The sequence below is a fragment of the Toxotes jaculatrix genome, chromosome 13, assembly GCF_017976425.1.
Source record: "Toxotes jaculatrix isolate fToxJac2 chromosome 13, fToxJac2.pri, whole genome shotgun sequence".
Classification (NCBI taxonomy): domain Eukaryota; kingdom Metazoa; phylum Chordata; class Actinopteri; family Toxotidae; genus Toxotes; species Toxotes jaculatrix.
Window position 1 is genome coordinate 11,699,606 of NC_054406.1, and position 24,666 is coordinate 11,724,271.

Genomic DNA, 24,666 nt, shown 5'->3' on the forward strand with positions numbered 1-24,666 from the left:
GCTAACGTTAGGCTAACGTTAAGCTAACGTTAGCTTGATATTAGTATAGTATTGTCTTCTACCAGGCTAACCCTGTTCAATCCGAAAAACACACAAACAGGACAATCTGTCGATGCATGAAGTATAAATCACAGTTTTTACAAGGACAGACTTACTCTTATTCAGGAAAAAACGTTAAAATAAAACATTACTACCTTTCGTATTAGCCGAGCTGATTCTGTTTCACATCCGGTGCAAATCATGCTGACAACAAGCAAAGCAACCAATCATCGCAGTCGGTTCAAACAAGACAGCCAATCACACAACTCAAGAGCGGCGGAAGTAGTTCCTCTGTTCTTCGTTGGTGTTACTCTACTGGACGTCCATGTATGGAAGACGTCCGTCCATTTTTGTAAATTAAAGCTTTGAAATTCAACGTTTTCGCTGTTTTTTGTTCTCTAACTCGGGATGATTGAACCTAAGAAGAGAGTGGCGGACATGGCGGTGGTTCCTGCTGCCGTGAAACGGCCCCGGACGGAGCTAGTGGCGGCGGCTCAGTCTCAGCAACTCGTGGCGATGGTACGGAGAGAATAACCTGGTGTGATCAGAGAAGTAGAGGAAGAGACCTGTTAGAGGTTTCATCAAAACAAATACACTGTCCCTTTTCCCTTTATAACTGCACAACTTCTTCTGAAGTGCACTAACTAGACTAGAAAGGTGTTTTATGTGTACAAATGGGACAGGGCTGCAAAGCTGCCCAAGGCCACCGGCTGTGTAACTAAGCAAGAAAATAAAGTAAGATTAACTAATGAAGCTTAAAAAGGTTCATTTTGTTATTGCTTTGTACACTGAGTTGCCAGTCTTAGGGACCACCAGCTTCAGACGCTTGGGCTCTTATACAAGCGTCTGAAGCTTATACAACATTTTTATGAGGGCTTAGTGTTCAGTTTTAATGAAACTGTTTTGGAGATTCTTTGATTTAATTTTCTGCTCATTTTGGATGCTGTGACTTTTGTTTGTACATAACATTGCTGTTTGAACTCTTATTACCGTGCAGTCCATTGTGATAAACATGAACTGGACAACGTTTCTAAACAGATAATATGAAACACTATTTAAACACAGTATAGCCAGTTGTGGATCTTTGTGGCCAGTATTGATATTGGAGAGCTAAAAACTTCTATGAGCTTATTTGTTTTCTGATATAACGTATTTGTGCTCTCTCCTGGACAAACTAAACTTGATATTTTTCCATATATAACCTTTATAAATCATCCAGCCCTAACTTCAGAGTCACACAACCACAATATTTGATCCCTGATGTGTCTCCCACAGGGCCCCCCACGAAGCTCCAGCATGCAAGCTCCTATCATGCTGATGTCTGGCCACGAGGGCGAGGTCTACTGCTGCAAGTTTCATCCCAACGGAGCCACGCTGGCTTCCTCAGGATTTGACAGGCTCATATGTAAGTTATTAACAACTAAGCTACTCTAAACAGTCGACAGCACATCTCTGTTAAAACATATTCATACTCCCGGTTACTGTGAATAAATTGTTGTACACTGTGTTTCTCTGTTGTAGTGCTGTGGAATGTGTATGGAGATTGTGAAAATTACGCCACTCTAAAGGGCCATAGTGGAGCAGTGATGGAGCTGCACTACAACACAGATGGCAGGTATGAACAATCATTGATGAAGTAAAACGGTATAATTAGCTACATTAATAAAATGAGGAGCACTAACTTGAAGTGAATTATTTTATATGCATGCAACAATTACAGCTATTCATCACTTAGATTGGTCTAAACCAAACTACCAAGCAAATGTGACAGTTAATTCTAGTGTCTGTAACCACTGAAGAGCAACACATATTTCCTATATTTCCTGAAAGATTACTAGCTGGTTGAGATAATTGGCAAGAGACCTGTCAAACTCATGTTTCTTAATTAATGGTTTAATCCACTGGGCTGATGAATGTGTCTTAGAAAGGACTATGTTTTCTTGCTGTGTATTTCAGCGTGCTGTTTTCAGCAAGCACAGACAAGACTGTAGGTGTGTGGGACAGTGAAACAGGCGAGAGGATCAAGCGTCTGAAGGGCCACACCTCCTTCGTTAACACCTGCTACCCGGCCCGCCGTGGGCCTCAGCTTGTCTGCACCGGCAGCGATGACGGGACAGTCAAGGTGAGATTTCCAGCTGCTAATTAGTGTAAATGAATTAAGTGACATGTTTGGAAATTGACATGTTATTGAGTTTTAGTGTTCAGATGTTTAACCTCATCACACTTGCTGGTCACAGTCTTGGGCCACAGTAATACCCCTCATCCTAAATTTGGGATATTGCTCTGTGGTCATGGTCCGATAGTGCCAGTGTTAATGTCTTTTTCTGTATGTGTTTGTCGCCACGATAGCTGTGGGACATTCGTAAGAAGGGGGCAATCCACACTTTCCAGAACACCTATCAGGTGCTGGCCGTCACCTTCAACGACACCAGCGATCAGATCCTGTCAGGAGGCATCGACAACGACATCAAGGTACTGGGTTTCAGAGTTGGCAGGGAACCTGGAAACGAAACAAAAATACTATGCACTGCAAAATCATGTGCCGTCACAATGATACACACATATAACTGTCACACATATACACATTATAAATATTGTAACAATACACTGACAGTGATAACTTCTTGGCTATAATTTTTGAAAGCACCTGAGAAATATTTTTACCCTACATCACACACATCCAGTTCCAGACAACAGTGTCGATAGATTTTGTTGCAGCTTGCAAGGATTGCTAAGGATTTAAAATTCTGTGATCGCAACAGAAACAAAGGATCTTTTAAATCTTTTAGTTTCTATCTCATGTTGCAGTTTTCTGCCCCCATGCCTCACCTCGAAACATCTGATGAAGGGGATGAGTTGGGTCATCTTGTATGTAAAAATAAGTTAGTAAAAAGCTGCGGATTTAAATCTGTAGTTGATGAAACACACTGCAAATTTAATACATTTGAAATAAGGTGCTTATTTAAAGCATTTAGGTTATTGTCTGTGTGGTGTGAAACTGCCTCCCCCAGGTGCTGCTAAGCCCATAAAACACTGAATTCAACACTTCCTCTTTTTTTGTGCTCTTGCATCTTTTATAATGATGTTCAAGAACCTCACTGGTGTTTTTGTGCATCTCTCTGTCCTACTTACAAACCCAGTTGCAGGCTCCTTTGTGATTTCTTTTTTTTTGTAGCTGATGTGTTGTGACGTTGTGTGTTCAAGTGTTGTAAGAACATCAGTTTCTCTATTCCTTTTCCCCCCTGGCTCGAGCCACAACTTTGACAACAGCTTTTTGTCCTCTGAATATGGATATGTATCTGCCGGTGACTTATCAGGTCAAGACAGTTCCCTGCTCTCTATCTATAGGCCTATATATTTCCTTTTGTAAAAACACTGTCAGGAGCTGTTGTTTCTGTTGTGCAGGTGTGGGACCTGAGGCAGAATAAGCTGATCTACAACATGCACGGCCATGGTGACTCAGTAACTGGACTCGCACTGAGCTCTGAGGGATCATACCTTCTCTCAAACTCCATGGACAACACAGGTAAAGGATGTGTATAAGAAAGTATATTTCTTTTTCGCAGGCCATGAAACTTCTGCCGCTGAAGCTTTTATGTGACTTTTGCCTTTGTTTCCATGCAGTGCGTATTTGGGATGTTCGACCATTTGCGCCCAAGGAGAGATGTGTGAAGATTTTCCAGGGAAATGTTCACAACTTTGAAAAGGTAACATGAATAACTTTTCAGCTATGGAAAGGGAACATGCCGTATGGTTGAATACAGAACTACTTTCCACTGTTGAACACACCCAGAGTGCCAAACAGAAAATACAGGGCAAATAGGGTTTTTTTTAACATCAAAACATGTCACTCTCTGGCTGATGATAAACAAAGCAGTCTGTATCTTTGTACATAAGTGACTAACATCTGCACTCCTGCTGGGAGAGTTTACATCTGCTGTCAACCACAGTTGCGTGACATTGCCTTTCATCCTGTCCTGCCTCTCTCATCACTCTCTGCTGTCCGTTCTAATAAAGAAAATCTCATCTGTCATCTAATTATGGTAATAGTAGCTCACATGTAGAATGGTTGTGTCATGCTGCTAACATCTGTTCCTGTCTTTCAGAATTTGCTGAGGTGCTCCTGGTCTACTGATGGCAGTAAGATAGCTGCAGGCTCAGCTGACAGGTGAGAAGAAACCACACACACACACACACATTAGCTGGAAGCCAGGGTATACTTCATTGTCAGGTCCAGGGAAATTCTTGTTGTCACAGTGACTGTAGAGAGCCAAAGTCACCTCAGGGCTTGCTCTCAGGTTCCACTAGCGCTCTCAGTGAGCACTTCTTTCATCTGCCTTTTTTTCTAAAAAAGTGAAGCTCGCTCTCAGGGGTTTCGGATCTATACTGGAAGATAAATGAGAATTTACTGCAGGACTGGCTGTATCTTATGATAGAATAGAATAAAATACAACTTTATTGTCCACCAGTGGGTAAAATTGTCTTTAGCTCACTAAAACATGTAAGCAGCACAAGAACGTGCAACATATAGAGCAAATGTGGCAACAAATACTGATTCATTTATTAATCGTTATTAATTTGTTACCAGACAACAAAACCCAACAGTTCCCATGAAAATGTACCCGTCCAATAATGCACTTACTTACATCATCACTGTAACTCAGTTATGTCCATTTCTGTAAAATCCATCAACGTTCTCATCTAAAGTAATTTTCCGGCCTTTTAGCTGTAATCTCTGCTGTCTCAAATGTCTTCACTCTTTGGCCTGTTATTACAGCCACATCTGACCTGTTTGTGGCCACTCGACTCGCTCATGGACTTTAAACCCACAATGGTCAAAGGCTTGAGGGAGATGGTCTTCATTAAAGGCAGCTGAAAACATAAATATTAGATGAAGAATGATTTTTTTAAAAAGAAAAACAAGGTTAGAGAAGCAGCTTGGGACCAAGAGGTCGCTGGTTTGATTCCCTGGACAGACATGAAACAATGCGGTAGGAGGTAGTGAATGAAAAAAAAAATAGCCACAGCTGATGTGTGTGTCAGTTCATTTCTCACCAATGGGTTAAATGAGTTAAATGAAAAAAACATACTTGGTGAATAAAGAATTCTTGTTCTTCTGTAGTTAAAAAAAATCACCCCTGTCTAGACAAATGTAATGATCTTAAACTTAATTGAAATGAACTTGAACTTAATTTAATGAACTAAATGACAAATGTTAGTTGACAAGGTTCTGTTCCAGGGCTGGATTTTCAGTAACTTGTCTTATTATAAGTGTTATTGCCATTAGGATGATTTTGAATTATTTCTGGAAAAACAACATTTAAGTTCTGATTTCTCTTTGGCTCTCACATTTTCTGTTTTAAACCACAAACAGCAGCATGTCTTCAAAGAAAAAGAAACTAAACATAATACCCATTCTGTTTCTTACTAATGACTTTATCTCTGTTCATAGATTTGTGTATATTTGGGACACCACATCACGTAGAATCCTGTACAAGCTGCCGGGCCACGCTGGCTCTGTCAATGAAGTGGTCTTCCACCCAGAGGAGCCTATAGGTGAGTCAAACAGCAGTTTTGTTTTTTTAACTTGAAGGACACACTTATTTTCTCACATCTGTTTGATTTCATTTCAGCTTAGTTACAAAGACATGATTTAACAATAAGGGTTTAACCATCTTCTCCTCTCTACACAGTGCTGTCTGGCTCCAGTGATAAACGACTCTACATGGGAGAGATTCAGTAGAGCTTTTATGTGTGTAAACTTGGATGAGTGAGTGTGAGGGTGTGTGTGTGTGTGTGTGTGTGTGTGTGTGTGTGTGTGTGTGTGTGTGTCCAGCAAGCGAGTGTCCTGCCTTGGAAGTGGATGGGTGGTGATAGACAGTGGGTCAGGAGTCTCTGTACTTTCATGTGCTTCAGTTTGTCTCAGAACAACCTCAGGACATGTTTAAAGTTTATTATGCTCAGTCACAACAACATCTATGATGACATGTTTTGTATTCTGATTTGTTTCTTTTTAATAAACTTGGGTTTTCTCTAAAACAATATTTGCCTGATTTTTTTGTCATTATGATGCTTTCCTGGGTTCACAGCAGTTTTTACATGTTACCGCTGGGATTATCCATCAAAGCTGAGTAAAAATGTAAAATGATTTAGTTTTTGTTTTGGCCAAAAAATCACACAAAAAGCAAAATCTATTTTATCCATTTTGGACCATCCTCTCCTAAAGAAATTTTACATTCTCTCTCTGGTCAGAGATCTGGGCTTCTGAAGGAAAATTAGGTGAAGAAAGTTCAAATTTAATTTATTCCAAGTGCAATAAATGTATTTGATTCAGATCTACCATCAAATCTCTCTAGGTTCCCCCACACAACCGAGCCATTATCCTGCACTATATCTTCTTATTTTCAGTTTTTTTGCAGTTTGCTCCAAACAGTTTCAAAAAGAATTTCTGCTTGTTGGACAGAACAGAAAGAGATTAACTTAACTGGTAATGTAAAATATAAAGGGATGGAGCAAAAAAAACGAAACAAAACTATAAAGTTTCATTGTCTTTTTTTCTCCATCTTGATATTGCCTGTTTAAGTGCAGGAAAAGCTGAATTGGTCCAGATGTGTAGTGTTATATGAAGTAGGTCAGTTTATTTAGCACTATGTAGTGGTTCTGGCATGTGACTGCAGATATTTCTATTTATGAGTTCAAACTGAATAAAATGAAGTCTAAATGGACAAATTACAATAGATATAGTGTGGTTATAGTGCAGGTGTAAGTTAATCAGTCAAAGGCACAGAAGAAAAGCAAAGTAGGGTCCATTAAAACAAAGGGTACAATGAATAACAATGTAAGGTGAGTTTGACTCAAACTGTTGAATCATTTTTGTTTTATAGTTTGTCGTAAACTGGTTATGACGTTAAATGGCTTTGTCATATAGCCCAGTGATAACCGCCTTGCGGTCGTTATCTGCCGTTTGATCAGTGGAAGCTGACTTTATTTATGTACCACGCTGTCGCACTGCTCGTGATAAGTAGCTGAGATTAAACATGGTTATTTGTGCTTTTTTCCGCCCGGAATAACCCGCGGGCTGAGGAGACGAGCAGTACCGCTGGCCAGTGCTCTCTCCTCGGTCTGTATCCGCTCTCCGGTGGCGGAGGGAGGCGGCAACAGATTTTGTTATTTTCGACTGTCTGAGCCTTCTCCACCACCACGAGCCCCCGTTTTCTTTTGTGCTCATTTTGAACGCCTCGCGGGGCTGCCGCTCGGCCGCGCGCACGCACGCGGGTCTGCAGAATCCATGCAGCTCCTCCTCGAGGGGGTCGCGGCGACTGAGAGCCCCCACCCCCTCGTCTCTCTCCCTGTCTCTCCCTCTCTCTCCCCCGCGGCTCCTCCTGCGCCCGCCCCGGCACCGATTGTTGACAAAAGACGCTGCTAGACGGAGCGAAGAAGTCCAGACCCCGGTACCGGTGAGCAAATCTGCCCGTTAACTTGACTTCTATCCCTGAACAGCTCGAGGAGGAGAAGAACGGGACGACGCTGGTGGGTGGGTGGGGGGAGGCGAGGACTCTTCCGCTCCTAGAAAACCGTGAGTCACAACGGGCTGCTTTGTGTCCGTAGCGGATTGCATGTAGCCAAACGTTAGCCGTAGTAGCACTGCGGGGTCGGTCCCCTCCTCCCCACCGCCCCCGTGTGATCCGGTATCATATGATGCTCATTTCTTTCTGTAGCCCGGGGCCGATTATGACAGCTTTCCGTCTCTCTTTGTGCCTTTGTGTGTCCCCTCTCCGGAAGGTGTGGCCGAGGTGATTCGGTTGTCGGTGGTGGTCGGACCGCAGCGGGCCGGCGTGAAGTGGACGCCACCCCCCACCCCTACCCCAGCCCCATCCTCCTCCCCTATCCTCTCTCCTTCTTGAAAACCACCCGCGACTGGTATTTACCGACAAAACCAGCGGCCAAGATGGGTCATTCACTGTGAGTGGAAGTGCCACACCAGCGTTGCAGGAGGAGGCGGCGGAGGGCCTTGGTCAGGTCTATTCAGCCGGGAATGGTGTGAGCTGAGACGGCCAGGCAGTCTGGATCTGACCGGGGACCCGTCATTCCCCCGGAGCCTCCGCGGCTCCAAGCCGCGTCCTGAGCCCTCCAAGATGGGGAAGTGCGACGGCAGATGCACGCTGCTGGTGATATGTTCACTGCAGCTGGTGAGTGTGTATATGTTTGTTGTTGTTGTTGTTGTTGTTGTGTGTGTGTGTGTGTGTACGCGCGCGGCCAAAGCTGCCTCTCTACTTACTCACCATGAAGATATAATTAGAGCAGTGTGCTACAGACTTCCAGCCTGTAGCACCAGCCGCTCTGTACAGTCACACTAAAAAAGCTTTGAGCTGCTGCAGCTGCTGGGGTTCCATGCCACATTACAGGCGAGGGTGTGTGCCTCTTTGAAGCAGAGGGAGCAGGGCAGGGGAGGGGGTACTTTGGTGTCAGGGTGGTCTGCATGTCTGTGGAGAGAGGGGTGATAGCCCCGTTCTGGCGAAACCATATGAATGTTAAGCACAAGAGGGACAAGGAGGCCCTGTTCACCATCTGGTCTCCATTCTGGAGTTAAAGTTAGCTGTTCTTTGTGCCCACAAATAGCTTGAGACTATTCCTCTAAAATGTAATAAGTGTGTAATATGAGACAGTATCATCTATTCCTGTAGTGAGCATGATGTAGTCAGGGACCACGGCAGTGTGAGGGCTGGTTGTCAGCGCTATTGTTTGCGCGGCTGATGAGTTGTTGTGTAGCAGGGGGATTCGGCCCATAGATTCTCATTAATTTGGGGGAGCTTTTAGGGGGTGCTCCTCTTTTACAGTCACTGGACTGGCTGGTGCTCCAGGCAGTTACCATGGAAACAACTGCGGCAGATCTGTGTATGTGTGTCCCTGTCACTGTGTGTGTGTGATTTTGTGTTTGTATGTGTGCTGTATTTGCATACACATCCTCATTTGACTGTGCGCATGTGGCCATTCCTATGTTTAATGTGTGTGTTTGTGTGACCCCTGTCCCCTAGGTGGCAGCCCTCCAGAGGCAGGTGTTTGATTTCCTGGGTTACCAGTGGGCTCCCATCCTGGCCAACTTCCTGCATATTATGGCCGTCATCCTGGGCATGTTCGGCACCGTGCAGTTTCGCTTCAGATACCTCATCTTTGTGAGTGTATCCCTCACCTTCTGATGATGCCACAGCTCCTCTTCACTTTTAATTGATAAAGCATGAGTCTGTGAGTGTAGTTACTTTCATTCAGAAACTGACCTCTGCGTCTGTTTGGCAGTATGCAGTGTGGCTGGTCCTTTGGGTGGGCTGGAACTCCTTCATCATCTGCTTCTACCTGGAGGTTGGAAACCTGTCTCAAGTAAGTTCTGTGTGATACTTGTGGTTATGTGTGGTGCCTTTAGGTTGACAGAAAATGAATTGCCAACGATTTTGATAATTATTAAAGGCACTGGTTCCCCAGGTTGGTCACCTCTTACAAAAATGCCATATAGATCTGAAGGAAGCAGTCAGTTGATCAATTGGTTGATCAACAGAAAATAATCAGTCCATCATTAAAGTCATTTGTAAGAAGAAATGTCAGATTACATTCTCCCTTCTTCTTGTGAAAAATGTGAATATTTTCATATTCATATTTTAGGCCTCTGCAATACTTAACTTAATATTTTTATGGTTTTTGGACTTTTGGTTGGACAAAACAAAATATTTGTAGATGTCATCTTGAACTCAGAGAAACCGCAATGGACGTTTCTTAGACCAAGCAATTGAGAAATATTGAGAAAATAATTGGCACATTAATTGATAATGAAAAGTTAGTAGCAGCCATAACTTGCAACTCATCACTGCACACATCTACACACACATCTGCTGTTATCAGTTTAACCTCAAAGGGTTTTTTCCTTTCCTCATGTTATATCAGATGAATACTTATCTGAGGCCTAAAGATGTAAAATTATTGAGTAATTCATATGAAATGCTGCTGTCTTTACGTAAGCCCTCAGATTTACTTAGCGACCCCAAGGTTGGGAACCCCCGGTAGACATATATCATGCAGAACTGTCAAACATTCTGTGTTTCTAGATTCTCAAATGTGAGAATTTGCTGCTTTTTTTTGTTTATATCATTGTAAATTGACATCACCTGGGGCTCAGGGAGATTGTGATTAGCATTTTTCACTATTTTCTTGACATTTCTTAGACTAAACAGTTAATGGATATTTTGAAAAGTTGTTGTCCTTCCTTTATGAACATATATATATGTGTGTTACAGGACAGGGACTTTCTCATGACGTTCAACACATCCCTCCATCGTTCGTGGTGGATGGAGCATGGTCCTGGTTGCCTGGTAACGGCAGTGCCAGACTCTCGCATGGCTCCTGATGACCACCATGTCATCACTGTCTCCGGGTGTCTCCTTGACTACCAGTACATCGAGGTGTTGAGTTCAGCCATTCAGATCCTGTTGGCTGTATGTATTACACACACACACACACAACACACTGTGCCCATAATTTTTCTGACCCTTCTGCTAAAGCATTTTTTATGAAACACTGTCCAGACACTCTTAAGTCAGCAGAGACACAGTCTATACAACAACAGTCATCTTATTTCTGACCATCTCTTCTCTAACAGCTCTTTGGCTTTGTATACGCCTGCTACGTGAGCAAAGTCTTCCAGGATGACGAGGACAGCTGTGAGTGCTTTTTTCTTCTCCTAAAAGCTTGTTGATCCTCTCCTAGCCCCTTGTTCAGTCGATTAGGTTCACTGTTTGTTAAACCGTGGAGAGGGCTTTAACGTTAGCGAGGCGTTGCCTTGGACGTGAGTGCCGTTAGCACGGTGTTTTCTCCTGCCTGAGCCATATCATCGCAGAGGATTCCCTCTGGGTGATCTTAGCGCTCCATCTGTGGGGCGTATTAGAGATGTCTGCCGGAATATTCCCACTGTCAGAGTGCTCGTCTGTCAGCCTGGGTGTGCCATCTGTGTGTCTGAACGGTTCTTCTTCTCATCTGTCTCTTGTGAGTGTTTTACGCTCACTCAGGGGAGGAAATTAAGTCCTCTAGTTACAATATGACACCATGGGTTTGATTTCCTGTAAAAGGAAAGGCATGCTGTGTCAGGTTTATATACATGTCATAACATAATGCTAATGATGAAATCACACTGATGTGCAGTATCGTTATTTTTTTATCGATACATGAATAATATATATTGGTATATTGGTATTGGTATTTGCCAGCTGAAAATATCTGATAATAGCATATTGATTTATGTTAATCCTTTTTTACATGAATAAAATATGTTTACATAATATAAACAAACATGGTTGACAATCATATTTTAGAATCCAATACATCTGCAGTTTTGCTAACAATGGCCAATATTTTGCCTTGGTTTATTTATCTGTCAAATTAAAACATGCACCAGTATATTGCATGATATGTGTGCGTATGTTATAAATTAAAAGAACTAATGCCACTTTTCTAACAAGTTCATCCCTTAACTTTAAAAAAAGAAAGACTTGCAACGATACAAATCGCGGGCAAAAATGAAAATGTTGCATCTTGCCACTTGAGAAAAAAATGTAGGTCATCTTTGTTCGCCTAACCCCAGCTGCTTGTGGTCTGTATCTCCACTGACGTAGAACATTTGTTTCTCCGAATCGATTGAGTAAGACTAGAACAATGTATCCATGACACAGAGGCGGTGAGAAAGATGATGTATAGGTGCATCTCTGTAGATTCTCATGTCACAGTGGCCTTACAGTGTTATAAAGGTACACTGAAAGCTTTATGATACCATTCATCTTATATGCCTCTTGATCCGTCAGGGTCGCGGGGGGCTGGAGCCTATCCCAGCTGACTATGGGCGAGAGGCGGGTTACGCCCTGGACTGGTTGCCAGTCAATCGCAGGGCCAGCACACAAAGACAGACAACCACACACGCACACACTCACACCTAAGGGCAATGTAGAGTAGCCAATTAACTTAATGTGCATGTTTTTGGGATTGTGGGAGGAAGCCGGAGTACCCGGACAAAACCCACGCAGGCGCAGACCGGCTGTGAGGCAACAGTGCTAACTTAATAGATTTTCATGTCAAAATAGAATCTGATAGTGAAACACAACACTTTTTAAATAAAAAAAAAGAAGATAATAATTTAAGGGACAGTGGAATGATGTCAGCTCTCCTCTTTCTCCTTTTGAAGTTGATTTCATTGGTGGCTTTGACTCTTACGGCTACCAGCCTCCTCAGAAGTCCTCTCATCTGCAACTGCAGCCTCTTTACACGTGAGTTACAAATATAACTTTCTCCATATTTCATCTTGTTTTTTTTTTTTTTGTTGTTCTTTTTATCTTATTCTTGAACATTTTTTTGTCAGGGGCCACTCCAGTAATTTTTGTATTGCACTTCTTCTATAAAGACAGGAGACTCATAAGAGACAGATTATAAAAAGCTCTAGAATCACTGGACCCTACATTTACATAAATGCTCTCATTTTCATCCCACACCTGCACTTTTTTACACTTGTTAAAGCTCCTTCAAGAGCCATAGAATATGTTACAAACTGTTTTCACAGGGTGAGCAGTACAATAATGAGTAAACTAAACTTCAGTGTAAAATCCATAGACTGCCCCTTTCATGCAGTTATATCAAAGTGTAGTATACTTTACAGTTAAAGTCTAACAATATGAATCCCCCTTGATCTCTTCCCCTCTGCATCCCAGGGCTGGTTAATTGTTGGTAGCGCCCCCTTCAGGCCAAACCCTGACGGCGTCACTGTGGATGGAAAGCAGCGGTCGCTCCGATTACACTCAACTCTGTGTGTCACAGTTTACCCGAGGAATGGACTTAACCCCACCCAGAGGGAGAGACGTCTGTGCGTGTGTGCATGTGTGCTTGTGTCTGAGAACCAGAAATACAGCCCTGATTAGAATGTACAGAGCTCAGGGAAGAACCAGCATGCCAGGGGGTGTGATAGGATGAGGGACGAGCAGGAGACAGAGGAGGGGAGATACAGAGAACAAGAAATAGAGACACCTCTGTCAAATCACCGAGGACACACTTCACTAAACTGCCAGCTCTCAACACTCCCACGTGTGTGTGTGTAATGTGTGTGTGAGACTGTGTAACTCCACAGGACTAGCTGGTGCTTTGTGGTTGCACCCTGGACTCTTACCACTCAGTGCCGTTGTGAATTTTGTTGTTTGGGGTGCTCGAGTGTGTGTGTGTGTGTGTGAGTGAGTGGGGGTGGGGATGTGGGTGGGGTCACATAATAAAAAGAGGCACGGCTCGTACCTGTTGTCGTTTTAGAATGTGGTGATGTCAAACTAGAGCAGTCTTATGGTTCCCGTTCCCAAAGCCATCTTTCCCTCCTTCCTGTGCCGTTACAATCACTGTTGACATTCAAGACGTTACAGCCCAGGCAGAGCAGGTGGAATGGAAAGGGTGAATTGTTAAAAGGATCAGCCTGGCAATATTTTATGTATTTTTTATTATTATTTAAAAAAATCCCATGAAAACGACCAAAACGAGTAATGTCTTTGTGTGCAAATCTTTGGAAAAAAAAAAAAAGACTTGCATCTCCAACTTTAATTTTTAAAAAAGGCTAAATAATCTCCTAAAACATCTGGGCACTGTAGTTTTAAGCAGCGCCACTCAAACAGCAGTAAATAGTGCATTTGTTGGGGACTGTTTTTAGCTGCGGATTCTGTCCTCTAGCGAGTACTTAGAACAGCAGAACAGTGCATGTGGATCTTCTCAAAATAAACTACAGTGCCCAACTCTCACTCATGTGTTTTTAATAGTGTCGGACAACGGAGGTAAAAGCTATGTCAGGCTTTGGCTATACAGACTTCTCTCATTTGTGGGATCAGTTCATTGCTGATTTCGGTCTTTTCATCAGATTTTAAGAAAAATTCGTCAAAAATATCGCCAGACACATCCTTTACATTTCTGGGATACAACAAAAATTTAGTCAAATGTCCAGTGCTAGGATATTTAGTTTTCAGGAAAATAAATTCAGCCTACTGTACATGTGACACTGTCAATTAGGGATACAGATGGCTTTGGGATCAGGCATTAGTGTGTCTATGGGGAGGGGGGGAGCAGTGGGGATACTGTGCATGTAAATAACCAGCCAATGATTGTTTTGTTGGTTTCATTTAGAAAAGGGGGGTTGCATTAGGGGGTGGGTGGGATTGGGGGAGAGGGGTACACATCAAAGTTTTCTTCATACCTGTTTCTCTTGTTCTCTCTTTTTGGGTATCCTCATGCTGCCCTCTTTTAACCCGTCTTCAGCTAATTCTGCCCATCATGTTGCTGACTAAATACATAATCCCCTGTAGCTCATTGACTGATCTCCACTGGGGCATGGTGATAAAGGAGAGGAAAATATGTCATGAACATTCATGGTTACATGCTCTGAGACAGGAAGAGGGAAGGAGGGGGACAGGTATGAGGCGAAGACCTTATAGGGTGTAAGGTGAAGTTTGAAATAATAAAAATACACTTTCTACATTAAATATGACTTCTGTTGTCATCTGTAGACACACATCTGTCTCATAGAGAGTGACTTCATGTTTAATAAACTGAATGCTTTCATTCCTCGCTTTGATTACAATTGCATTTATATTAGGATTATGAGGCACAGAATTACTTGTTTGCCAGATTAGTAGATTATACAGATGATGCACTCTGTTGAGCTGAAATTGTACAATGAGGATTTGATTTGTCAAGATAATTTGATGCACTTTATGGAGAGACAGCCCAACATTGCAAAACTGGCATTATGACACTCACAGAGGGACTTGTTTTATACCTGCAGGGCTAAGCAGTGAGCTAACTGTGACCCTTTAAGTTCAGTTCTTTTTAATGGTATTAAGTTGATATTCTACAGTGAAGATTTGATTTTCCAATATAATTTCATAGATCATGCAGTGTGACAAAAGTAGTACTGTGGCATTAATAAAGTGACTTATTGTTTATGATTTTAAAAATTAGCCATAGCCATGTGAAATATCATTGTGTATTCATATTTTACTAAGGGTTTGACACAGTAATAATTGTTTAGTTGGCTATAATTAGTGTGTAACATCTATTTTCTGCCAGCAACAAAACATAGTCAACAAATATCATTAACAATGAACAATACAGGAAAAAAACCCTAAATATATCTTAATAAACTTTTCTGTGAGTATAAATATATGACTATGACTTTCTGTGCAAACTTTGTACACTTCACGGCTGTTTAATCCAGTATCATGCGATCATATTAGTATGTTTATCCTATATCATCCCCATCATTTCCATATTATTGGCATAGATTTTCTTAACAGGGCAGCTGTAATCTATTGCATCCACATTACGTCATCCACACACCGGTTCAGGACTTCTCTCCGGTCGTGCAGCCTCGGGGTCACTGTTGGCACTTTTCCAAAAAGCCACCGAGGTATTTTTGTTATCTGGGCCACACGATCCCCTTTTCACACCGTCCACTTACATTCCGGAGGTGTAACGGAGCGACCAGCAGCCACACACTCGCTGACCGTGTGGCGCAGCACGTTGCCATGGCTGCCAAGCACCCTGTTACCGTAGAGACCTCGGTACATTGTGTACGGCCCCCCGCCCCCCCCCGTCAAAAATCACTTAACATATAATCGGAGACAACGACACTATTTATTTTAACTACCACTAATATCATGTGATAGAATTATGGTTTATTTTGTGATATTTGTTCTGCAGTTTATTTATTTTTTGTACTTTATTTTGGTGACGTCCGCTGTTAGTCACACAAGCGGCTGTACAACGAATGTCCGTTGATACAAATCATATTTTTTACTCCATTGACAAATATGTGAATGGGGTCAAAACGTTATAAATACACCCCACAATACCAACAGACTACACACACATATAACAAAGGGACCGGCCTGGTATGGCCCTCCCTCCCCTCCCGGTTGGCGCAATGAACCGCACGCTCTCTCTCATCCTTTCCCGTCATGCAGCGCTCTTGCCTGCTCCTCCGTCGAGCCGCCATGTTGTCGGAGTGAAAGCCTGGGGTGTCAGAGAGAAACTGGGGCCGAAATCCGCGACCATCCACCCTCTCCGCCGGTGAGTATCATCTATTCCGCGGTCGCAGCAGCACGGGACATTGTTTATTCGCGCATCGGTGCCGGTATTGTAGTAATGGCTTATTAGAGAAGGGTTATACGGGCGTATTTTGTGAGGCTGAAGCGGCTGTCTCCCTTTCTGCTGCCTGCCTCCTTCCTCCCGTTGTGTCGGTCTTCCGCTCCAGACAGCTCTCGGGCCTTTGTTAGCATCCGCGTCACGGGGACCCGTGGGGCTGCAGGCTCGGCAGACAGATAGAGACCTCCGGGTGTATATTTATAACAAGATAATGATGTTATGGAATCGTCACTGCTGTTAAAACATTGTGTGGAGCCAGTGTTTGGCCACCGGTTTGCCCGGGCTGAGCTTGTGTGGGGAGGCCGTGTTATTGTTGGTAGACATGGGCAGCGAACCCTCCATAACAGATCCGAGACTTGGCGTGAGTGGACGGAAACGCATGAAAATGAAACCCGCGGTAATTGTCACGACCCATTTCACGGAACGTATACATATTACTTTTCGTGTTGATCTGTCATGTCTGCTAGGGGAGAAATATTTGGTCCATGTTGAGACACCCTAACGTTGTCTCCCGCTAGCTGCAGGTTGCCTGCTCGTATTGTCACACCCCTGTCTGTGCCTGGTATGCGGTGGATTGATCCCCGGTATTGAATAATGATTAACCCAGTTAGATTATGGAACACAGTGCCTGTTTCCGGGTGCTGAGTTAAACTTGTAGCATAACAAGCCGCGTGCGCTTCGCTTTGGGGAATGGCCACACGGTTGTGGATTTCCGGGTGTTTCTCTACCTGACTTCGAGCTGTAGCAAAAGAATAAAGAGCTAACGTTTCCTAGTTGCTGAATGAGGAGTGGAGGAGGAAAACAAACACAAGACTACACATGTGAACGATCAGTTGGCAAGCTGGTTTGTTTTTATCTTTTGGGACTGTTCAGCTGGTCTGCTCGTGGTTTTTGTCTTTATGGAGGGGGTGTGTTGCAGAGTGGTTCCAGCAGACTTGAGAGAAAGCTTCATGTGTTTGAAGAGTCAGTGTCAAACAGTCTCTTGCAAAGGTAATTACTGTATATGGCTCAGTGTAAAAAGAACCGCTTGTAATTTCCTCATGGCCTGTAGGGACACTAATGTGAAACTGGTAATTTTAACAGAGATTAGCTTGTTGGGTAAGGAGAGGCTGTAAAATACAAATTATATCCCTCTGTCTGCTGAAAACCACAGAGGTTGTTGTGCCCACTGTTGACCACAACTACCAAAGAGACAGGGCCATACACATTACACATTTCTTGGGTTTATCACTGCACAGATAATGACAGCAGCAGGTTATATATTCTGGTTATATGACAGTGTTATATGTAATGCGATCTGTTCAAAATAAGGAACACCAGTTGGTCTCCATTTCTTGGCAAATAAAGTCAGTAACATCCTCCGTGCAAACTTTGTGATATGATGTTACTTCTAATGGGTGCACATATCTTAAAGTGATTGAGTCTAATACAGTTAATAACTGAGTTAAACCTTATTTAAACTTTTATTTGGCTGTAGTTTGTGGTTTTGTTGCTGTATTGTCTTATTCTGAGATCCAGTGTTAGAGAACCCTCTCAGTATAGTACAGTACATCTTAACAGCACCACAAACCCCAGTGGCAATAAAGTTTAAGGCCTCTCTTTTACAATTTACCTTCAAGGTTTATTGTAGCATTGTTGTATTATACTGTATTAGTTTTAGTTCGCATGTTCATAATAAACTGATTAATGAGTGTGTGCTGTATCAGCATGTAATGGTTTGAGCTTTTGCTATAACCGGTAGCAGTGATCTGCAACAATGTCCCTCATAAAGCCATGTCTGTACAGACTTTCATAACTACCAAATTCTGTGGGTACACACAGACCTTATGGTCCATTTGATTGGAGTTGGAACCAGTGTGTTTTGTTCCAAATAAATACAGAGGAACAGTAAAGTTTACAGTATGCCATGCTCACTACAGGTTGGCAGTTAAATTCACCTACCTCCCGGGCTTGCTTGTAAAGTGATTCCCTGGTTTATATCTATAGCTGTTGATCCCAGTTCTCGTTCTGATTATCTGCATCTGTTTGTTGGCAGGTTGCCACTTTGCCCGAAGACTGTTAACCCTACAGTGTGATTAATATTAGCACTGTCCCTTATGTGGCTGCAACCTACAAACTTCATGTGATTTGGGTTTTCCATGTTATTAATTTAATTAGGTTAATTTGATATTTACATTTAATTCAGTTTAGTTGTTGCTGTGCTGCAGAAGAATATGCAATTCTGCAGTCAAACTAGATGTTACACCAGTTAGTCTAACAAATTAGACCATTTTCAGCCAAATGAGGGCTGTTAGTACAGTGATCTGCTGTGGTGATAAGTTGGGATGAAAGCATTGCACTCTGCTATGACAGTCTTGCGCACAGCCGACTCAGAGGGAAAACTGTTCACTACACGGCACTGTGCAGTTCACCCTTTGTTGTTAGTTTTATTAGGTATACCAAGCGAAAACAAATACATCAGACCTGCAAGAAATCCTACCCTTTTATGACTCTTAAAAAGTTTGTTTTCAAGACTATTTTCAAGAGGTGTTTTTATGATTACTTTTGAGGCTGTAGTTTGTGGTGCTGCTGAAAAATATTGCGTTATATGCACACTGATATAAAAACGAAAGAACAAATTATTAGAAACACCTTTTAACCTCCATTAAGATAGGATTTATTGAAGTGCAGTTATATGAATTCATTTTAGGAAGGTGTACCAGAAAAACTGACAACTGAGAGTAGTTTGACGTGAAAACTAGCTCAAGCTACAGCTCTCGTTGGGCCTGTGGAAGTCCCCTTCCTAGTCTAAAGTGACTGAGAGATATTAGCCTCCTTTACGTTAGATCACATTGTTCTTATGTCTTTCATTCATGTAGGACTGATGTATTGACTTATAGGGGAGTGACACTGACTCTGGACTTTGATCATAAACCGTTTGACAGTCAAATGATTAGATGAGCATTTTGTTTTACTATGTCTGCTGTCACCGCAGTTTTTCATGAAGTATGGTTGCAGAACATGGACCATAGTTTTTCTTTGTTGTGATATAATTCCTGGAAACATTAGTTCTCACATCGCACCAGCAAAAGGACTTCAGAAAGTTGTCTACATGTTTTATTGTGGGATACAGTTACAAAGGCTTTATTAAACTGACTTGCTTCTTCACTGAGCATTAGTTTTAGTTTAGGTGTACCTAAAAATCTGGTAACTGAATGTAAGGTCCCCATTCTCAATGAGTAAATTCCAGTCAGAGCTTATCAAACATTTTATTTGTTCAACACATTGATCCAGTTTGCCACTGTTTGCATATGACAGATGTATTTCTCTCTGGACAGGCTGTGGTGGAATGAGCAGTGTGTGTGTGTTGAAGAGGAAAGCAGTGCTCTGGCAGGATTCATTCAGCCCCCACCATAGAACTACATCTCCCAGCATGCCCGTGGTGCTGAGCAGCGGAGGACATGCCCCTCCAACTGGGCAGACCCCTCAGGCCACACCCCCCAGCCAGCAGGTAATACCCACTGCATTTACACCTTTACATATTTAATTCATTCACAGGCAGATGTGTCTGTCTTAAAGAAACCCCTCACTGCTAACTATGTGGTCGTCCAGCCTGTGTTGGTGGTTGTTTAGTACTATAGCTATTATAGTGCTGTTCACATTGAAAGAGAAACTGGTATTCTGCCAGAGTAGTGGGTCAGATGGAGACTGTGTTCAGCAAAGCTGGTTAGAATTGTTTTTTGTTTTTAAACTAATGTCTTAAGCCATTTGCAATAGAAACACCTGAGGGTGGCTGTTAGCAAAAGTGATGCAAAGACAGACATGGATTGATCAATTGAAAAATAATTGATCATTTGAGAGAAAATTGTTTATTGCAGCTACAGGGAGGTTACAGTAGTTCCTAATAATCAGCTCCCCATTTCTCTGTCTTTAAATATCTTGGCTGATAGAGCTGCTGCTGTTAAGCAGAGTAGACGCTGGCCTATTCAGGGTTGCTGTTAGCCAGGCAGGCTAGCCATGCTGCTAAAAAATGTGTAGTAAAACTACTTGCAGTTTTTTGGCAGTCTGAAATGTCGTCCCCAACTCTGATACCAGACTGTACTTCAGTAGGCCTGAACACTGTCATGTCCCTGCCTCACCACCACAGTGTGTGTGTCTGCCGTAGTTGCACAGATAAGGATAAACTGTCCCACAATAGGCTCATCAGTTGAGTGTTACTACTTGAAAACAAGGCTGGTATTTTTCATGACTAATCCTGGGGGGGAAAAATCTGTCTCTCTGATAAATAACAGTTGCATGATTGAATGGTGTCTTGCTAACCTGTTCTGCTGCACGCTTTGCGTGTACAGCAGATGACCAAGCCCGGTTGTTTCCAGTACATGTTGAGTGGCGCTTTGATGACAGCATCTTGTGGGGAATTTTGTGTTTGCCCTCAAAATGGTTAAGAGAGGAAGTCAGCATGAACTTTGCCAATGAAAAGAAATGCTGCCTCCTACTTGGGTGTGTTTGTGTTTTACAAGGGAGGATGTGGTTCTGAATACCTCAACCTACAGTGCTGTTTGGACGACGATGATGAATTTTGATCATTCATATGATAAATTTGGACATGTAGTCATAAGTTTGAAACTGGTGTTCGGATGAAATTGTTTTCAGTGACTTGGCAGAAAACTTGAGATAATTTCCACCAAGACTAATTCCACCAGTATTAACAGAGATATTGAAGAGCCAGTTGCCATCCCACATTCTTTGTTAACAGACTAAAGAATGGTCTATATGCACAGGCAGAAAACATTCAATTATTTGACTTTGTTTTGTTGTTTGTTATTTGGATTCTGATGTATCTTCCTTTTTCACCTGTGATATTTCTGCTATAAGCAGTGTGTGTATTTGGCTACTCACAATACAATGTATTGTTTGTTTTGTTTGTATATGTTTATTTGTATGTTTGACATGTCATTAAGTGTAAGCATGCTCAAGTCTTTGTGTGTATGTATACCTGCGTGTCTCCAGTAGTTGCTCAGATACACTCTGCTTGTCACTGTTGCCAGTAATTTCAGGATAATGTGCATGTGTGTCTCTAAGGGTGTGGCGGGTGCTGGACGTTCCCAGGATGATGCCATGGTAGACTATTTCTTCCAGAGGCAGCACGGTGAACAGCCCGGCAAACATCGCTGGCCCACTGGAGACAACATCCATGACAGCCAGGTGTGTGTGTGTTTGTGTTCGTGTTGCAGAAGACACTATTGCAGCACTGGTGCTGTTATTGTGTGTCATGTCATATTTACTACTGTTTTGTAGACATAAAATCATGCCTTAAACGTTGAGATAATGACATTCTCTGTCTGCAAAATACTGTATTTGCTATGATTGGAAAGCATGGGGGATAAGAGATACAAATGTTTTTCATAGTTTCAGTTCTACGTTTCAGAACGCCAGTGTTAGGGTGATGCCAATTTGAACAGACAGTTTTGGGTTTGGCTGCTTTTAATTTTTGTGGCAAATCATTGATCAAATTCATTACTAATTAACACAGGTAAAGTTTGGTTTATGTTTGTACTGTGACACATAAATGTCACGCTCTTCATGTCTCACTGGGCTTTCTGTCTTCAGGTGCGGTCCATGGACGAGCTGAACCATGACTTTCAGGCTCTGGCTCTGGAGGGACGTGCCATGGGGGAGGTGAGACGTCAGGGTTGACAGATGTGGTAGCGTATTGTACAGAGGAAGGTGACTTAGTTGACTATGTAGCTGAAATACCTCTCCTGATGATGTGGCATTTGTGTGTGTGTGATGTGATTTCTCATGATGTGTCGGTACAGTTTTTATGACTAAATTTGGATTAAAACAAATGGATTTGGATGAGGTCAGATGCTGGATGTCTACACTTGACATAAAAATGGCTGCCCTGTATTTTGTCACTTGGGCACCTGGCTGAATAGACTCGTGATGGATTACTATGAGAGAGTCAAACTTGAATAACAGGAAATCTAAGGAAAAAGAAATGCATCTGCTGCTTGGTAAAAAGCCTTTGGGACAAAAGTAGCGTGGACTTGTGGTTGCATTGTTTTTTCCAGAATGAAAAGCTCTGAAAAATGAGAAGAGACTGAGCAGAGATGCTTTTTATTTTGAGCCGGTTGGACTGGGTGTTGGCATTTATTAAACACAATCTACCCTCAGTAACTGTTAATGTTTGGACCAGTGCCTGCAATTAGTTTTGGCTTGTTGAACATAGTGATGATGTACATCAGGTTTTGTAAGTCTTGTTTGCATTTTATGCTTGTTGAGTGTTCGAGTATTGTTTCTGCACTGTAATACATTTGTAATGTAAATAGAAATTATAGAGATTGTTTTCACTTAGAAATAAATGTTTCTTCAAAGCACCAGATTTGTTTCTATAGGTTCTAAAATACTCAGATGGGAAGATACTGATCATACTGACCTTTGTTTACAGGAACAGGGTCTTTTTATAGCGCAAAAGTAGCTGACTGTAATAGAAAGCGAAAAGAAAGATGGAGAGAAAAAACAAATGAGCTACTGATAAGGTGCTAGAGTCTCTTTAGAGTAAGCGCATACGTTTAGAATTAGTTCAAACTATCCAAAATAATTAATGACTTTTTAAAATGAACATGATGAGCCCTAATTGTTTAATGGTTGCTCTTATACAGATTCAGTTTTGGTATTTTGTTTTTCATTCACTCAGAATGACTCGTACTAATTTTGGGTGCAGTCAGGGGTCAGTGTGCTTCAACAGATGTGTGAAATGGGGCAGTGACTGCTTTTGAGGAAGTTTCTGCTCAGTTGACCAGTTCTACAAATTAATACGTTGTGTATAGAATTTTATTTTGCCTATTATTTCATGTGCTTGCAATATCTGTGTAACCATTTTTACCTTCTTGTCTCCTCTCTGTTTCCCTGTGTCTCTGCAGCAGCTGCTAACTGGTAAGAAGTTCTGGGAGACAGATGACTCTGGGAAGGATGGACCAAAAGGGATCTTCTTGGACCAGTGGAGGGACAGTGCATGGGGTGCCTCAGGTATACACCAGCCTGTCTTACATTTGTGATTCAGCGGCAGACGGCAGGGTGTTATCAATGCAGGAACTTTGTGAAACATGGCAGTTCTTATTTTTCACAAGCACATCAAGAAACCACCAGAATACTTAGTGTGTAGTTCTCAAAAATATATATTTAGGTACTTGTCAGGCTCAAAAGCTGATGTCAAAGTGAAATCACCCTGATGTTCTCCCAGATGATGTGATGAGATTTGAAATTTCTGCTGTATCATGTCAGTGCAGTTATTTCTCTAGGCATGATGACAAAAGAAAAATCCCTGCATTTCTGAAGCAGTCTGACACCTTTCTCATGGATCACTTAGTTACTGTGCAGAAATTGGTGCATAAGAGCTGATTAGTAGAATAAAAAGCTTCTGGCAGTTTTGACTGTTAAAGGTGAAGTTGTTTTCGACCTTCCCTTTTACGTTAAACAGGGAGAGTATTAGAAACACCTCTCAGTATTGTGCAGTCCGGTGCAAACACCATCAGTATCTATGACCTTAAGGCAAAAACAATATAATTAAATTAACAACCTAATGACAATGTCATCAAACACTGAGAATTATAAGCATCATAAAAGTAGACTTTATGGCAAAAGAGTTGTATTGGATTGCATGCGATACTACAGGTGTACAAAAAAAGGTTACATCCATTAAAGCTTTTTGTTCAGTACAGCTGTAAGTGGCGGAGGTGTCATCCCATGAGACCTTCTCAGTAAATACATGCTGTCTTGTTAGGATGCTAAAATTTGCAGCAATGTACGGGCTCAGTCTGCTGTTACTGCTCTGTGTGATAAGTGCTTCTGAAGTTAGAAGAAAACCCCAACTTGAACTGTATTGTCCTATTAAAGGCGCTAACGTGTTATGCTATCACTTTCCCGTTCCGCCCTTTGCAGATCACTCAGTGTCTCAGCCAATCATGGTGTCCCGTCGGCCAGGGCAGGGTTTCCACGGCGGAGGTGAAGTTGGGGTGGGCTCGGTGATGTCGCCACGGTCCGAGAGTGGAGGGTTGGGAGTTAGCATGGTGGAGTACGTCCTCTCCTCCTCGCCAGCTGACAAACTGGATTCCTGCCTCCGAAAAGGACCCTACGTAAGTCTGAAAGTCTTGTCCCTCTCTTTCTGTCCATAAGTAATATAATGGTCTGTCGTTACTCACATTGCACATTTGCATTTCCTGTAATCGGTTTCATTCTCTGCTGCATGACAATTTAACAATCTTGACTTTTCATGTACCTACTTGAGGAACCATCAGACCTTCGATAACCTTGACTGCACACCTCATCTGCCACTCTCCTCTCACTGTTTGTCCCTTGTCAGCTAGCGGTTGTCAAAGTGGCACAGGTGTCGTTTCTCACCTTGTCCATGTCAGTCTGTCCTCCCCTCACTGCACCTTTGTGTGCTTA

The 24,666-nt window shown here is 42.3% G+C and overlaps 3 protein-coding genes across 7 annotated transcripts in view; all 3 read left to right on the plus strand.

Moving 5' to 3' along the window:
- Positions 1 to 24,666, plus strand: part of snrnp40 (small nuclear ribonucleoprotein 40 (U5)) — a 25,559-nt gene continuing 893 nt past the window's right edge. The window contains exons 1-11 of one of the 3 annotated variants that reach the window (XR_005895131.1): positions 1 to 558; positions 1,315 to 1,444; positions 1,561 to 1,654; positions 1,996 to 2,161; positions 2,389 to 2,511; positions 3,445 to 3,565; positions 3,664 to 3,746; positions 4,146 to 4,207; positions 5,492 to 5,595; positions 5,733 to 5,869; positions 21,421 to 21,438. Coding sequence is in view for 1 of the 3 variants with exons in the window: in XM_041053045.1 (XP_040908979.1) it covers positions 448 to 558; positions 1,315 to 1,444; positions 1,561 to 1,654; positions 1,996 to 2,161; positions 2,389 to 2,511; positions 3,445 to 3,565; positions 3,664 to 3,746; positions 4,146 to 4,207; positions 5,492 to 5,595; positions 5,733 to 5,782 (1,044 nt within the window). In the remaining 2 variants the exon portion in view is untranslated. Of the gene's footprint in view, positions 559 to 1,314; positions 1,445 to 1,560; positions 1,655 to 1,995; positions 2,162 to 2,388; positions 2,512 to 3,444; positions 3,566 to 3,663; positions 3,747 to 4,145; positions 4,208 to 5,491; positions 5,596 to 5,732; positions 6,079 to 21,420; positions 21,439 to 24,666 lie in introns of those variants that run through there. The other 2 variants (XR_005895130.1, XM_041053045.1) reach the window with 2 other exon arrangements.
- On the plus strand, positions 7,348 to 14,652 carry nkain1 (sodium/potassium transporting ATPase interacting 1). Of its 2 annotated transcripts, none has more exons than XM_041053048.1 (8): positions 7,348 to 7,496; positions 7,822 to 8,228; positions 9,075 to 9,212; positions 9,334 to 9,414; positions 10,323 to 10,520; positions 10,685 to 10,745; positions 12,257 to 12,338; positions 12,777 to 14,652. In XM_041053048.1, the coding sequence occupies exons 2-8, from the start codon at positions 8,175 to 8,177 to the stop codon at positions 12,784 to 12,786; spliced, it is 624 nt and encodes a 207-aa protein (XP_040908982.1). In that variant the 5' UTR covers positions 7,348 to 7,496; positions 7,822 to 8,174; the 3' UTR covers positions 12,787 to 14,652. The 2 variants fall into 2 exon arrangements, with proteins under 2 accessions (XP_040908982.1, XP_040908983.1); XM_041053049.1 differs by having other exon boundaries at positions 7,480 to 7,615.
- The window catches only part of pum1 (pumilio RNA-binding family member 1), a 20,999-nt gene continuing 12,400 nt past the window's right edge, over positions 16,068 to 24,666 (plus strand). Inside the window, exons 1-6 of one of the 2 annotated variants that reach the window (XM_041053043.1) lie at positions 16,068 to 16,161; positions 19,554 to 19,726; positions 21,298 to 21,420; positions 21,826 to 21,894; positions 23,142 to 23,247; positions 24,160 to 24,353. In XM_041053043.1, coding sequence (XP_040908977.1) covers positions 19,565 to 19,726; positions 21,298 to 21,420; positions 21,826 to 21,894; positions 23,142 to 23,247; positions 24,160 to 24,353 — 654 coding nt within the window. In that variant the 5' untranslated portion in view covers positions 16,068 to 16,161; positions 19,554 to 19,564. The remainder of the gene's footprint in view (positions 16,162 to 19,553; positions 19,727 to 21,297; positions 21,421 to 21,825; positions 21,895 to 23,141; positions 23,248 to 24,159; positions 24,354 to 24,666) is intronic. The other variant, XM_041053044.1, reaches the window with a different exon arrangement.

What these genes read in the sequence shown, in the direction of transcription:
- nkain1 (XM_041053048.1), top strand. Translation starts at nt 8,175, where the DNA reads ATGGGGAAGTGCGACGGCAGATGCACGCTGCTGGTGATATGTTCACTG. An exon ending in GCTTCAGATACCTCATCTTT is followed by an intron (nt 9,213 to 9,333) that starts GTGAGTGTATCC and finishes TCTGTTTGGCAG; the next exon opens with TATGCAGTGTGGCTGGTCCT. An exon ending in CCATTCAGATCCTGTTGGCT is followed by an intron (nt 10,521 to 10,684) that starts GTATGTATTACA and finishes CTTCTCTAACAG; the next exon opens with CTCTTTGGCTTTGTATACGC.